General features: G+C 41.7%; 1 protein-coding gene across 1 annotated transcript; it reads left to right on the forward strand.

Annotated features, from left to right (window-relative positions):
• Positions 1–8,663: 8,663 nt before the first annotated feature.
• On the forward strand, positions 8,664–9,605 carry LOC308344455 (putative olfactory receptor 1F12P; the record flags this gene model as incomplete). The annotated part of the gene is made up of 1 exon (XM_080805996.1): positions 8,664–9,605. The coding sequence occupies one exon, from the start codon at positions 8,664–8,666 to the stop codon at positions 9,603–9,605; it is 942 nt and encodes a 313-aa protein (XP_080662122.1).
• Positions 9,606–14,180: the final 4,575 nt, after the last annotated feature.

A 14,180-nucleotide genomic window follows, 5' to 3' on the forward strand; every position in this document is an offset into this window, starting at 1 on the left:
ACCCACTTCTCTGGATTTTCCTCCCAATTGCATTTAGACTCCAACCCTCCACTGCCCAATCTTTAAATTTTGATGTGCCTCAAACCTTGGTCTTAGGTGCTCTTCTTTCTCTAAAATCTCTACCCATGAGATCTCCAAGCTTACAACTACAAAGGTCTACGATATGCAATAACTCGAGAATCCCTGTTTAGAATCAAGATCATTTCTATAGGCCCCCAGATTCTTTGTCTTAGTCAATCCTTTCTCAGAAAATAGAACTTGAAACAAAGGTTTGTGCACAAGTATTTAGTACGCAATTTATACAGCATCAGGAGCAAAAGGAGGGGAACAGAACAGGGAAGAAAAGTGGGCTTGTCATCAAGTTTGCCACCAGTGTGAGTCACTGGGTGCTCAGTCACATGTATGCCCCTGAAATAGGTCTTAGGGAGACCTATTATCCATCAGCTCCCATTCCCCATTAGCCAAATTTCACTCCATGGGGTACTAACTGCCCCATGACCACTAAGTAGTCTCCTTATCCTCTACCAAGGTGTAGGAGCATTAGAGGAGCTGTAGAGGCCCAAGATGAGGCATTGTCAAGTTGCACCCGAATGAAAATAGAGCTCACAGAACTAATTATTGCAGTAGTGGTTGAAATAAGAAAAATGTGAGGCTCTGAAGATCTCAGGTGGTCCTCAAGAGTCTCCTGAAACAGTCCACCCCTGGCAACGTTAAGATCCCTTTGTGTCCAAGCAAACAGAGTCCCTTGCAAGATGGTTGCCAGCACAATCTCTATAAAATCTTTTTTTTTTTTTTAAGTACACTCCACACCAGGCCTACTGATCAAGAGTCAGATGCCTAACCGACTGAGCCACCCAGGCGCCCCACAATCTCTATAAAATCTTAATGCAAGAGATTTAGTGGAGCACCAGACTGGCTCGGTGGGTGATCTTGGGGTTGTGGGTTCCAGCCCCATGTTGGGTGTAGGGGTTACTCGAAAATAAAATCTTTTTTTTTTAAAGAGAGAGTGATTTAATAAAATTGCTACAAGTTGTTCAGAAGCTATTGACCAAAAATAGATTTGATTTATCCTGAGCTGTCACTTTAGCCTATGTAGTTTGCCTGGAATGGTGGTCCAGACATTTATCCTCAAGGGAACTATACCATTCCTTGTCTTCCTCTTATATAGTCATGGTTGCTCTAATTCCACATTCACACCCAGGCTCCAGATACACACCTTCCTTACCTTGTGTGTAGCATCTGCATGATCTACACAGTCATCTACATGATAATCAAGGTCAATCATCCTCCTCCAGTTTCATAACCCCTTTCTTCACCAAATGGTCTGTGGCATAAGGGGCCCAGAGTAGCCATGAGGTAGTCATAGCTTCAAGTTCAATGAAACCCCTCCTGTGGAAACATTCTCTTCCTTAGGATCAAATCTGGCTGACCTAGAGGTACAGGTATAAGAAATACAAACTCTAAAAGCATATCATTTGGAGAAATGATAATAACGGGGGGTGGGGGGGTAAAAAATATAAATAAGTAAATAAATATATATCTATGTAGACAGAGATGTAAATATAGATAGATACATTTATATATAGGAGATATATATATATAAAATCTCCTACTTCCAGCTTTGATTGATTGCAAAACTGCCCACAATTTTGCCCTCCTTCCTGAATCTCTATCTTTTTGCCATGTAACTTCGAAGCTTCTCCACCAAGAGGCAGATTCTTTCCCCATCCTTCGAAACTGGTTAGTCTTGTGCCTTGCATTGGACAACAGGATGCAGTAGAAGTGACATTGTGCCAGTTTTAAGCCTAGGCTTCAATATGCCTTTCATGGTTCTACTCTCTCAGAAATCTCTCGCTACCGTATGAACAACCTGGGCCATCCTTCTGGAGCTTGAGAGATCACATTGAGCACATAAGTGTCATCCCACCTGTAGCCATTCTAGAACACTAAGTCCTAAATGAACCCAGCTACAGGTATGTAGGCATTTGAATGAGTCTAGCCAAGACCAGAAGGGCTACCCAGCTGAGCCTAGCCCAAATTGCTGGCTCACATAATTGAGAGATAAATAATGGTTGGTGTCTTAAGCTTCTAAGTTTTAGAGTGGTTTGTTATATAGTGAAAAGCTAACAGATGCACACCCTTTGACATCTAGACACATGGGCTGTAGCACTGGGAACACACTACCATATATGGTTATTTTTCCATGCATATACACCATCCTGGAATATGGCATCCCCAAACTTCTGACTGTTATCCCCAAGCTGACATATTAGCTGAAGTTTTACAAGGCCATTTCACTGTTATATCAGGCTGAGTGCTTTGTAGGATGAAGTACATGATAAAACCAGTGAATCCTGATCATGTGCCCATTGTCTCATCTCCTTTGGGGGAAAAAAAAATGGGCCCTCTTGTCTCAGGCAACACTGATAAATCAAGTATTTCGAAGCTCAAGGATGGTGTTCCCTTCAATCAGGGAAGACAAATCCTATATTTAGAGAATAAGTCAACTCATGTTGCAAAAGATTGTTTCTGGTGAAATGTTTGATATTTGTTGTTTTGGAGCTTCTTGGGAGGTGGAAGGGGAGACATGTGTTACAAGCCTTCCTGGGAGTCTGTGAACAATTTCCAGATCTTTTAATTCCTTAAATCTCTCTGGAGGATTATGTGCCAGGTACATTATCCCTAGGGTTGCAATTGGGAAACCCACAAAGGGGATAAAGTAATTGTTACCGGAGCTGAGGAAGCTTGGCAAGACTGGGTTCCCAAGCACTGCAAAGAAGCTACAAACTCCAGTGCTGAGTTCACTTCAGCCCTCACTGCACCAGACACACCTGCCCAAGAGCACCCCATCCCTCAGGCTTGTACATCCCGGAGGAGGGGCAACATTCCCTTTTTAAAAACTTTCCCATTACCTTGAGACTTAGAAGCTAAAGTCTCTTCTCGGAAGATTCCTGATATGAGGCTCTGGTAAGTGTGCTGGAAAGTGAGCAGATCTGAGAAGAATGGAGGAAGCAAGTCTTTAGATAAGTAAGACAAGTTCAGGTTCTACGACAAGGCCACCAGGCATTGTCTATCATACAGTAATGCCATTTGTGGACTGAATGAACGAATTGATTAATAAATGGGAGCCCTCCCTGTGAAGGTGTTAAAGCCTAGATTCAGTAGTGGTTTAGTGAAAAGTGCATGAGATTTCAAATCAATTAACTCAGGTCCTGGCTCTGCGAACCCTCAGTGAATATATAATGAGGATATGTGACCTATATTATAGAGGTATTATGAGGATTAGCAAACTATGAGAGCATTTAGCATGGCATCTAGTACTTGATGGTGGTAAGCTTTGTCTTTACAGTTTTTCTCTCTTGGTGAAAATTTTATTATTTTTATACAATTTCAGAATTTACTCAGCAGGTTTCATGTACCTTCCATTGTTTTATCATTTTTCCAGAGGGAAAACATTTGGTTGATAGAAAAGTAGAGGGGAGGGGTCTTTAATGTTATCACTGCTACCCCACCCTCATGCACTAATGAAATCAATAAAATCTATGTTTACACATCCAGAGTATTTTCACATGCCCATAACTCCTTCTTTATGTCTCCTATAGATTATTGAAAAGCTCTCTCTGTTCCCTCCAGACCATTTGTTTCCTGGAATACTTCTTTTGTACATTCTCTGTAAATGAATGTTTCCATATTCAGATCAGTTCTTTAACAGAATCATACAAAGAGCCTAGGATAACAGTTAACAATAAGCTTGGGTCCAAATGAAAGAACACTAGGAAGATATGTACCCGCAGTTGGAGGAGTTGGGTACATGAGGACCAAATGCCGATGGGCATGAACTTGGCCCAATCTAGGAAGAGTCTTCAGAACTGAGTTTAGGAAGAATTGCTAGGAGAAGAAGGTCAAAGGTGCAAAGGTGAGAGGGAAAATAAATAGGGGATATCCTTTCAGGTGGACAACGCAAATAGCAAAGGAGTCAGAGTTGAGGTAGAATGTTAAATGACTCTCCCTTTTCCTTGAAAATCTACTTTAATCTTCCCTCTCTTCAGGTAGGTTTCCTCTGTTATTCGGTCCACATAGCATAAAGTGACAAGGGCCCAAATTCTGAATTTTTATATCTACTTTGTCCAAGATCTAAGTCACTTCACCTGGCCATTTCCCCCACCATCTCCAAAGCTCCTGGAGCATCAGGGCAGAGACTTTGATGGAAGAAGAGCGAAGACTACAGGGGCTTTTTTCTCTTGGGTGTTTCTCTTTAAGTAGAAGTGACGGATTTACACACTAGTAGCAACTGTCAAGGCAGAGAGGCATTCTACAACTTACGTATTAAGTGGAGAAAGGCATGGCACTTTGCATCCAGAGAACCCAGGGCTCATTTGAATTTGTATGTAGACTGCATTCCACACTTCTGTTATTCAATCACCGGAAAAATACTCAACAGAGTTTCTCCATTTCCTTTAGTTTCTGTCACCGGACTCTCCCCTGCTTTGGCTAAGATACAAGACAATGGTGCTAGGCGGAGAACCAAGAATAGAACCCCAGATGGTGTTGTCTTGCACACTCTGGCATGCAGCTCACCCCACCCCAAAAAACAGCCTCTCTTCACAGGCAAATATAAATCATTGTTTGAAAAATTGGATTTCCCTATGCAAAGATGAACAATATACAGTCTATGTGCCCTCCAAAATAACATGCTGGAAAGAAAGAGTTATGAAAGCAAAACAAAAACAAATATATAAATATTTATATCTATATATGTATTTTCAAATGCTATGTAGACTGGAGTTAAAGTCCTCTAAAAGTATACATGCTATCTGATATAAGAAAAGTCTTCTGAGAATTTTAGAGGTATATTCATTTATTCAACAAATACATATTGATCTGTATGTCTGCTGTATTATCAGACAATATTCCACCCATATATTGGTTTTAAAAAAGGATCAGTTTCCTGCTCTTATGGACCTTATATTTTATTGATGCATATCACAAAACAAATAAATTGCTTTATATGAAACAAGAAAATTCCAAGTGGTTGTGATACGAAGGCAAAAAGCAATAGAGAGGGCGCCTGGGTGGCTCAGTGGGTTGGGCCGCTGCCTTCGGCTCGGGTCATGATCTCAGGGTCCTGGGATTGAGTCCCGCATCGGGCTCTCTGCTCGGTGGGGAGCCTGCTTCCCTCTCTCTCTCTGCCTGCCTCTTTGCCTACTTGTGATCTCTGTCTGTCAAATAAATAAATAAAATCTTTAAAAAAAAAAAAAAGCAATAGAGAATGTCTTAGGGGCAGCTTTAGGTAAGGTGGTTAGAGGATTTCAAAGTGAGAAAAGCCAGAGAGACATAAAGTTTCAGTGCGCATTAGGAAATTCTAAGGGTGGGAAATTAGTCACAGCAAGAGATAAGACTAGACAGGTAAGAAAGGGATAATGAAGAACTGCGTGTGCCATGATAAAGAATTGGGAGTTCGGATTGAAGGCAATTGAAAACTATTGGAAATTTTTAAGAAGGGAAGGAGGGAAATTCTTGTTTTAGAAGAATAATTCCTTCGGAAGTATGAAGGAAGATTGAAAGGGGAAGACTACAGTCTTCTTTCCTTCCTGCCTTCCTTCCTGGGAAGGGAGAAGAATGGGAAGGTTATTGCAAGTATCCACACAAGAGATGAGAGTCTGACATAGTCAGTATAACTAAGAACAAAGAAAAGCAGTATGGGTGTGAGGAAAGTCAGAATACCAACACAGCTTGGTCATGAACTGGATGAGTAAAGGGTAACTCTAAAGTTTCTGGCTTTGGTTTGAAGCTCCTCAAGGATAGAGACTATGCCTTTCTTATTCACTGATATTTCCCAACACACAAAACAGTGCTTTAGTTGTAGTAGAAGTTAAAAATCTATTTGTTTGATAATATTCTAAGTCCCCAAAAATAACATCAGCAGAGGTTAATGATTGATTGGAGGTAAGTAAAAGAGAGAGAGAAGTCCTGGGCTAATTCCCAAGTTTTCTTTTCTTGAACAACTGGACAGACTGTGGTGCTGTTCATTGATAAAGGGCACATGGAGGTAGGAATGGTCTTTGAGCAGGGAGAATACGATGGACTCAGTTTGGGAAGTATTAGACATAAGATGTCTGTGACATCCAAGTAGAAACATCCAGAGAGCCCTGGAGATACGAGTCTGAAGATGAGAGAGAATTGCGCCAGAGAAGTAATTTACAAGAGAGTAGCGTATAGATAGAAAAGCCATGAGCGTGAATAGAATCATACAGGAATATGTGTAGGATGGAAAGAAAAGGGAGCATAAGACAAAAAAAAAAAAAAGAACAACAACAAAAACAAAACAGAGGAATGCCTACATTTTATGGCTGTCAAAGGGAGTGCATTTTGCAAAGCCAACTGAAAAGGAATGGCCAGAAAGATTTGAGAAAGTTGAAAATAAATCCAAGGAAGTGTTTCTCAAGAAAAGAATTCTAGAGGGTCTAAAAACAAAAGGACTAAGAAGTAAACATTGGGTTTTTCAAGACTCCAGAGAGCAATTCATTGTCGTGGCTGAGGCAGCAGCAGAGTGTCACGTGGGTATGAGGAAACGAAGTCCACGAGGAGTTCTGCACTGGGGAGAGAATCAGGAGGATACCCAGACGTAGACTTGGACCTGGAAAGGGAAACCAAAGGTGGGAGAGACCTCAGCTGAAAGTCAGAGTCCGGCAGAGCAGGAGAACATATAGATTACAGAAAGGAGGAGCTGGGGACACCTGACTGGCTCAGACAGTAGAGCAGGTGACTCTTGATCTTGGAGTTGTGAGTTCGAGCCTCACGTTGGGGGTGGAGTTTACCTATTTAAAAAAAAAAAAAAAAAAAAGGAGAAGCCGAGGCTCTGGAGACTTGGGACAGGAGGAAAGGAGAGAAGGAATGATGAGTAGAGATGCAGATAAGTTTCCTGTGTTGGTGGCAGAAAGTTGAAGACATCCATCTGACCATGGCTCCGTTTTTTCTGTGATGTGAAGGGACATACTGGATGTTCAAGGAGGGAAGATTTACAACAGCCACTGTGGAGACTAGGAAAGAACCCTGACCTTCCCAGTTACGGCTAGGTCACCAACAGCTTGCATTTATTAAGTAATCATTCTTTTTTTTTTTTTAATTAAATTTTTTATTTATTTTCAGCGTAACAGTATTCTTTGTTTTTTCACCACACCCAGTGCTCCATGCAATCTGTGCCCTCCCTAATACCCACCACCTGGTTCCCCCACCCTCCCACCCCGCCCCTTCAAAACCCTCAGGTTGTTTTTCAGAGTCCATAGTCTCTCATGGTTCACCTCCCCTTCCAATTTCCCTCAACTCCCTTCTCCTCTCCATCTACCCTTGTCCTCTATGTTATTTGTTATGCTCCACAAATAAGTGAAACCATACGATACTTGACACTCTCTGCTTGACTTATTTCACTCGGCATAATCTCTTCCAGTCCTGTCCATGTTGCTACAAAAGTTGGGTATTCGTCCTTTAAGTAATCCTTCTTTGCTGAGACTTTTGCAAATATTGACTCATTTCATTTGCATAACAACCTTTAAGGCAGGTGCCATTATCATACAAGGGAGAACTAAGATTGTAAGATTCAGGGTGATTAAGTGCCTTGGTCACCCAGCCCACAAGTAATGGGGTCTGGTTCCAACTGGGCCAGCCATAGCCCACATTCTCCAAGAACTTTTCTAACTCTCAGGGAGCCCTCCGTTCTTGGGCAACTATCTCATCTGTGGATGTGAATGTTTGTCTTCTTAATTGTTGTCCAGGGTAGTACTTCTCATCTACATCCTGATCCAAGTTTCAGGAACTCTCCATTGAATTGTGTTTTCTACAACTCCAAGACATGCAGCACCCGAAGTAACCATGAAACCTTATAAACATGAACCCAGTTTTTTGTAGTTATGGTTAAAATACTACCAAAAAAACCACCAAAAGGGAATTCTGTAAATGTGCCCCCTCCTTTGATATAACTTTCTCTGTGTTCTTTTAGTTTTAACTATTAAAACTAAAGTAGTTACTACATGTGTTATATAACTTTTTAACTATTTTGGAAATAATTTCCTATGTTGCTCATAGTCTTCATGTAAACTGTTTTAGGGAGGTTTAATTTTTTACGCTTGTCAAACATGTTACCGTATTTCTCTTTTGACTATTAAAAAGCGAGGATGGTTTATCTTCTTATAAATCCTAAATGGTAGACGTCTGACTGGTTTCCAAGCACGATGGTTCATAGGATATTGGATAAACATCTGGAAATTTTTTCTCCTTTAAATCTCCAAGTTTGGCTTACAGTCAGTGTGTCAGACTCATGGATGTGTTCCAACACGGGGCTGGCAGCCAGGAAACCACACAAAGTGCAGAATGTACAAGAGCCACTATTGACATCACAGGTAGGAAGACGGGAGAGGTACAGAGGTCCCTTGGACGTCCTGGTGAGGTGACACTCCAGCAAGGGAGGATAAAGGAAAAGTCGGCTGGTGAGATGGAAAGACGTACCCACGGTCAGTAAAGCTCAGGAGAAAGCACCAGAGAGGAGGCAGGACAGCCTAAAGAAAATATTTAGGAAAGGAGACAAGACTAGGTGAATAGGCAAAATAGACTTCTTTTCTGTCAAAAGTGTTTCATCCTCTTGGTTTTCATGCAGATATATCCACTCAATGGAAAAAGGAAACCAAACCAGTGTCTCTGGATTTCTCCTCTTGGGCTTCTCAAGTTGGCCAGAGCAACAAGCTCTCCTCTTTGTATTTTTTCTGTGTCTCTACCTAACAGGGCTGTTTGGAAACTTGCTCATCTTGCTGGCTATTGTCTCAGACCGTCGCCTCCACACACCCATGTATTTCTTCCTTTCCAATCTCTCTGTGGTAGACATCTGCCTCCCTTCATCTACCGTCCCCAAGATGCTGCTGAACATCCAAGCACAGACTCAGACCATCTCCTATCCTGGCTGCCTGGCTCAGATGTATTTCTGTATGATGTTTGCCAACATGGACAACTTCCTTCTCACAGTGATGGCGTATGACCGTTATGTGGCCATCTGTCACCCTTTGCATTACTTCACCATTATGACTCGGCGCCTTTGTGCCTCTCTGGTGGCTGTACCTTGGGTCCTTGCCACTTTGAATCCCCTCTTGCACACCCTCATGCTCACCCGTCTGCACTTCTGCTCTAACAACATCATCCACCATTTCTTCTGTGATATCAGCTCTCTCTTCCCCCTCTCCTGTTCTGACACCAGTCTCAATCAGTTCATAGTTCTGGCTGCGGTGGGGCTGATCTTCGTGGTACCTGCAGGGTGTATCATGGCATCCTATATCTTCATCATCTCTGCTGTGATGAAAATCCCTTCTGCTCAAGGAAAACTCAAGGCTTTCTCCACCTGTGGATCTCACCTTGCCTTGGTCATTCTTTTCTATGGTGCAATTACAGGAGTCTATATGAGCCCCTCGTCCAACCATTCCTCTGAAAAAGATTCAGCCACATCAGTGGTCTTCATGGTCATAGCCCCTATGTTGAATCCCTTCATATACAGTCTAAGGAACAGTGAGCTGAAACGGGCATTAAAGAAGGCTATAGGTCAGACCAAAACCATATCCCAGTGATCTGTACTGAATGAAAGGCGTTCAACAGGAAGAAAATCCTCATGGGTTCATCATTTTCATTCTAGTCATAGTTACAAAGCTGTTATGAAATACCTAACTAAACTTGGCAATGACCTAAATTTGCTACCTAATCACAGGCTTTATCTATTTGAGTTCCTGAAGGTATTATTGTTGTGGGCAAACACATACAGACGAAGCTCCTGAAAATCACAGTAAGAATATGAGATCAACATCTGAATGCATCGTTAAGAACCCCCAGATGGCTCAGGTCAACACAGAAACGTACCATGGGGAGTGCGGAATACAGCAGCCCTCACAGGCCTGTCCTCCTGGAGTAGACAGAAGTGATATAACCACATCGTCATGCATGGAAAACAGTAGAGAAGAAAACTATTATGTAATAAAAGGTTCAAATCATAACCACAATGAGAGGTTAAAGAGAAAAGATATCGGTGAGGGTATGAGAGGTCAAGTAAAGCTTTGGGAAAAAAGCCGCACTTGATCTGGATTCTGGACATAGGTGGTTTTTACATAGAAACAATGAAAATGGGGCGCCTGGGTGGCTCAGTGGGTTAAAGCCTCTGCCTTCGGCTCAGGTCAGGATCCCGGGGTCCTGGGATCGAGCTGCACATCGGGCTCTCTGCTCAGCAGGGAACCTGCTCCCCTTCCTCTCTCTCTGCCTGCCTCTCTGCCTACTTGTGATCTCTGTCTGTCAAATAAATAAATGAAATCTTTAAAAAAAAAAAAAAGAAAGAAAGAAAAGAAAAGAAACAATGAAAATATTGCAAGTCCCCGAGAAAGCCTTGTAGGTAAGAAGGAGCATGGTATGTGTGAGTAAGTGTATTGAATAAATTAATCTGGGCTGGTAAAGGATCCAATGAGGGTTTGGTGGGAATGAGGGGATGGATTATTTCTCACCTTAATGTTTTTTTATATTTAGTCATATTTTATGATTACGTTGTATGTATTTCCTATGACCTGTCTCTATTCCCTGGTGTAAAAAGCACCACTTATATCTTCCTTGTATATATGTATATAAATCTTATGATGGTCTACAAAGAATTGCCTGAAAGACTATTAATCATCATTTTTTAAAAAGATTTTATTTATTTATTCGTCACAGAGAGAGATCACAAGCAGGCAGAGAGGCAGGCAGAGAGAGAGAGGAGGAAGCAGGATCCCTGCTGAGCAGGGAGCCCGATGCGGGGCTCGATCCCAGGACTCTGAGATCATGACCTGAGCTGAAGGCAGAGGCTTAACCCACTGAGCCACCCAGGCGCCCCTGATCATCATTTTTAAAATTAAAAGTCTGGGGCACCTGGGTGGCTCAGTTGGTTAAGCACATGACTCTTGGTTTTGGCTCAGGTCATGATCTCAGGGTCGTGAGATCAAGCCCCACGTCTGGCTCCACACTCGGTGCAGAACCTGCCTGAGATTCTTTCTCTCCGTCCTCCTCTGCCTCTCCCTCTGCTGGTGCTCTCTCTCTCTCTCTCTAAAAGTAATTAATTAGTTAATTAATTAAACATCTGTGCTGTTATTTAGAGTTGCCTATATGAGAAGCGACTGCACCAGCAATTCAGAACATGTGCCTTTGTGATCTTTGATTTGGAACTCATAGCTGATTTACAGATTGTTTTCTGGGTCCATTGTGCTGCCCAGCGCCATGAAAAGTGCCTTTCTCCATATGCCATATGTCCCATATTTTAAGTCATACTGTCCAAAACATCTCTTCAAAGTTGGTTAAAAAAAAAAGTAAATAAATAAAATGCTCAATCATTTTCATATATGTAATAACTAACAGGCAGAAATAAAGATAAAAACTGATCTTTTTTAAATCCTGCCATAAATATGTTTGTTTTGTTTATGATGAGAAGACCATCTACAAGTAACCCTTGTGTTTTTTACTTTTTTCTTATGAGATTGAGATCAGAAAATTTTGCTGGAGCTTGTAAGGACCAACGTAAGCAACACTGGGTGGGACAGAGAAACAATAGCTATCATGGACCAATCGAATCCCAATTCGCTGTCTCTTGAAAGACCTTTGTATGCATCAGCTTTCTTAGTTGCAAAGAAACAGAAATCGATGCTGCTTAATCAAGCAGAAATAGAATTTAATCAGAGTGTTGGGTAATTCATTAAAGATGCTAGGAGGGCTGGAGGACCAGGGCCATGAGCACATTATGAAGGCACACACGTGAGTTGTGTCTTCCCACAACGTCAGCTTTATTCAGTCCTAAAGCAAAGTTAAATCACAATTGTAAAGCAGGTTCAGGATTCCAAACTCAACGACAGCTCCCCACGTGATTACACCTGGTTTCTGACACAGGACAAGAAGCAGAACAGAAGGTAATGATTAAGGTAACAGAAGGGTGCGGGAAGTTAGCGAACCAAATGCAACGTCAGTTCGTGGGCGCGCAGTTGGCATAAGGCCTGGTCCGGTCCCGGGTCCGCTCCCGGCGCTGATGCCTCTGGTGATCCAGCGGGGAAGGCTCTCGGTTCCGTGCGGAGATCCACGCGGCCGAGGCTCCAGCGTCTGTTGTCTCTTTGAAGTTGTCAGACACAGAGGGGTCGGGTCTGAGGAGTCTGGCAGTCTGCTGCCCAAATCCTGCCCTTTTAAAGGGACTTAACCGGTCTTGGGTCTCCGCAGACCTCCTCTGGTTCTGCGCCTTATCAGTTGTGGGATGGAGGCAGACGTCGGTCCCGGCGGTATCTCCTACCTGCGGTACCTTAAGTGCTTGTGTCGCGGCTGGAGGCAGGCCCTGCCCGACACGGGCTCCTGCTCGACGAGAGAGACTCCGTTTTGCTCTCTACATGCCCCCCCAGGACTCCCCCCGGCAGATTCTGTAAGGGCCGCGCAGGAATCAAGTGTGACTTAGAGCAGGATGGGAGTAGTAGTTCGGTAACATAGCAAAGGTACAATGAGGTTGTTTAACCAAGTTTTCAGTCGAAATCAAACAAAATCAATAAAATTCAAACCATGGAAGGTAAAGAGCACACCAAATTCAAACAGGATAGGTATATTAAAACGAATCAAGCAAACTCAGATAAAACCTCCAACTCAAAGTCATATCTAACTGAATAAAGTCAGACAAAAAGAAAATAAAAACCCAAAAAATATGTATGGAATATTCAACATAGGCTCTCGGCATATCCAGAAAAGAACAATGAGGGTATGGTTAATCAAAGTCTTTCCTTGATTTTTTTTCTTGTTAAGTAATAGAAGAATTTCCTTAATAGATTCCCAAACATGTGTAGAGAGAGAATTCCATCCCATCTTTAGGTATTTTAAAGGATTATAGTCAGACCACGAGCCAGAAAAAAATCACGTCTTTGAAGGGTTTTGCTAACAATTCTAGAAAGGAAATTTTATTTATTTATTTATTTAGTAATGATTTTATATGATTTATTATGTAAGTTTTCTATGTCTTTGTTTAATGCAACTGAGTTAGTATTAATGACGGCTGAAGCTGCGTGAATGGCCTGTGCGGCATGTTTAAAGTGCATTAGCTTGTTGCTTAAGGTTTTATGGGCTACTTTGAGTTCTTCCATGTTTTCATCCAAAAATTGATCAATTTTGTCAGTTTTACCCCCCGGTATTTCTGTTATTTTAGCATGGCAAGATGTTGGGAAATCTTTATATGAATACTCTGAGATATAGAGATCTATTTTGGTAACATTTATTAAAAGTGACATTAATAGCATACAATATTTAATGCATTCATTGTGATGATAGTAGTATCCTTCATTTTAGTATGATTAAAGAATGTAACCTCTGAATAATCATTAGCACAAATTAACCAATTAAAGTGTCCCATGTCCAAAAACAACTTCAACAGATGTTCTTGTTAAAGGAAAAAGATTAGCTTTGACTTCCAACTCATGTCAGATATAGTACATTATTAGGCCACTGAAATGCCATTTCTTGGGTAATAAATATCCATCAATCCACAGGGGTGTGTGTATTGCTAGAAGTGTAGTATCACCATGTGTTTGCTGTGACACAACATATGTGTCGTATGCTAGTAGGCTTTGACCTCCTAATAGTCTTAACAGTGAAAGTTTGCATTGCCCTGTATTGTCACAACCTGATGGTCTTGAGGTGTCTAATTGTAAAAGAGATTCAGCCCAGTCAGGAGAATACATTTTTCCTGTTACTTTAATGTTTCTAATATCATTCCATGCTCTCTCAAGAAGGTCATTGATTCTGTAACAACTATTTTTTAATTATTCATTCAAATAAAAATTTCTCAGATTAAATAAATTTTGTTGCAGACCTGAACCTTATGGTCAATATTATAATTAAATTCCAGTTGGGGAGCACCTGGGTGGCTCAGTGGGTTAAAGCCTCTGCCTTCGGCTCAGGTCATGATCCCAGGGTCCTGGATCGAGCCCTGAATCGGGCTCTCTGCTCACCAGGGAGCCTGCTTCCTCCTCTCTCTCTCTCTGCCTGCCTCTCTGCCTACTTGTGATCTCTGTCAAATAAATCAATAAAATCTTAAAAAAAAAAAATTCCAGTTGGTATGCATGATAATCATAACTAGTTGAGACAATAGAACGTAATACTTTAAATGCTGA

The sequence above is a fragment of the Martes martes genome, assembly GCF_963455335.1.
Source record: "Martes martes genome assembly, chromosome: 6".
NCBI lineage: Eukaryota > Metazoa > Chordata > Mammalia > Carnivora > Mustelidae > Martes > Martes martes.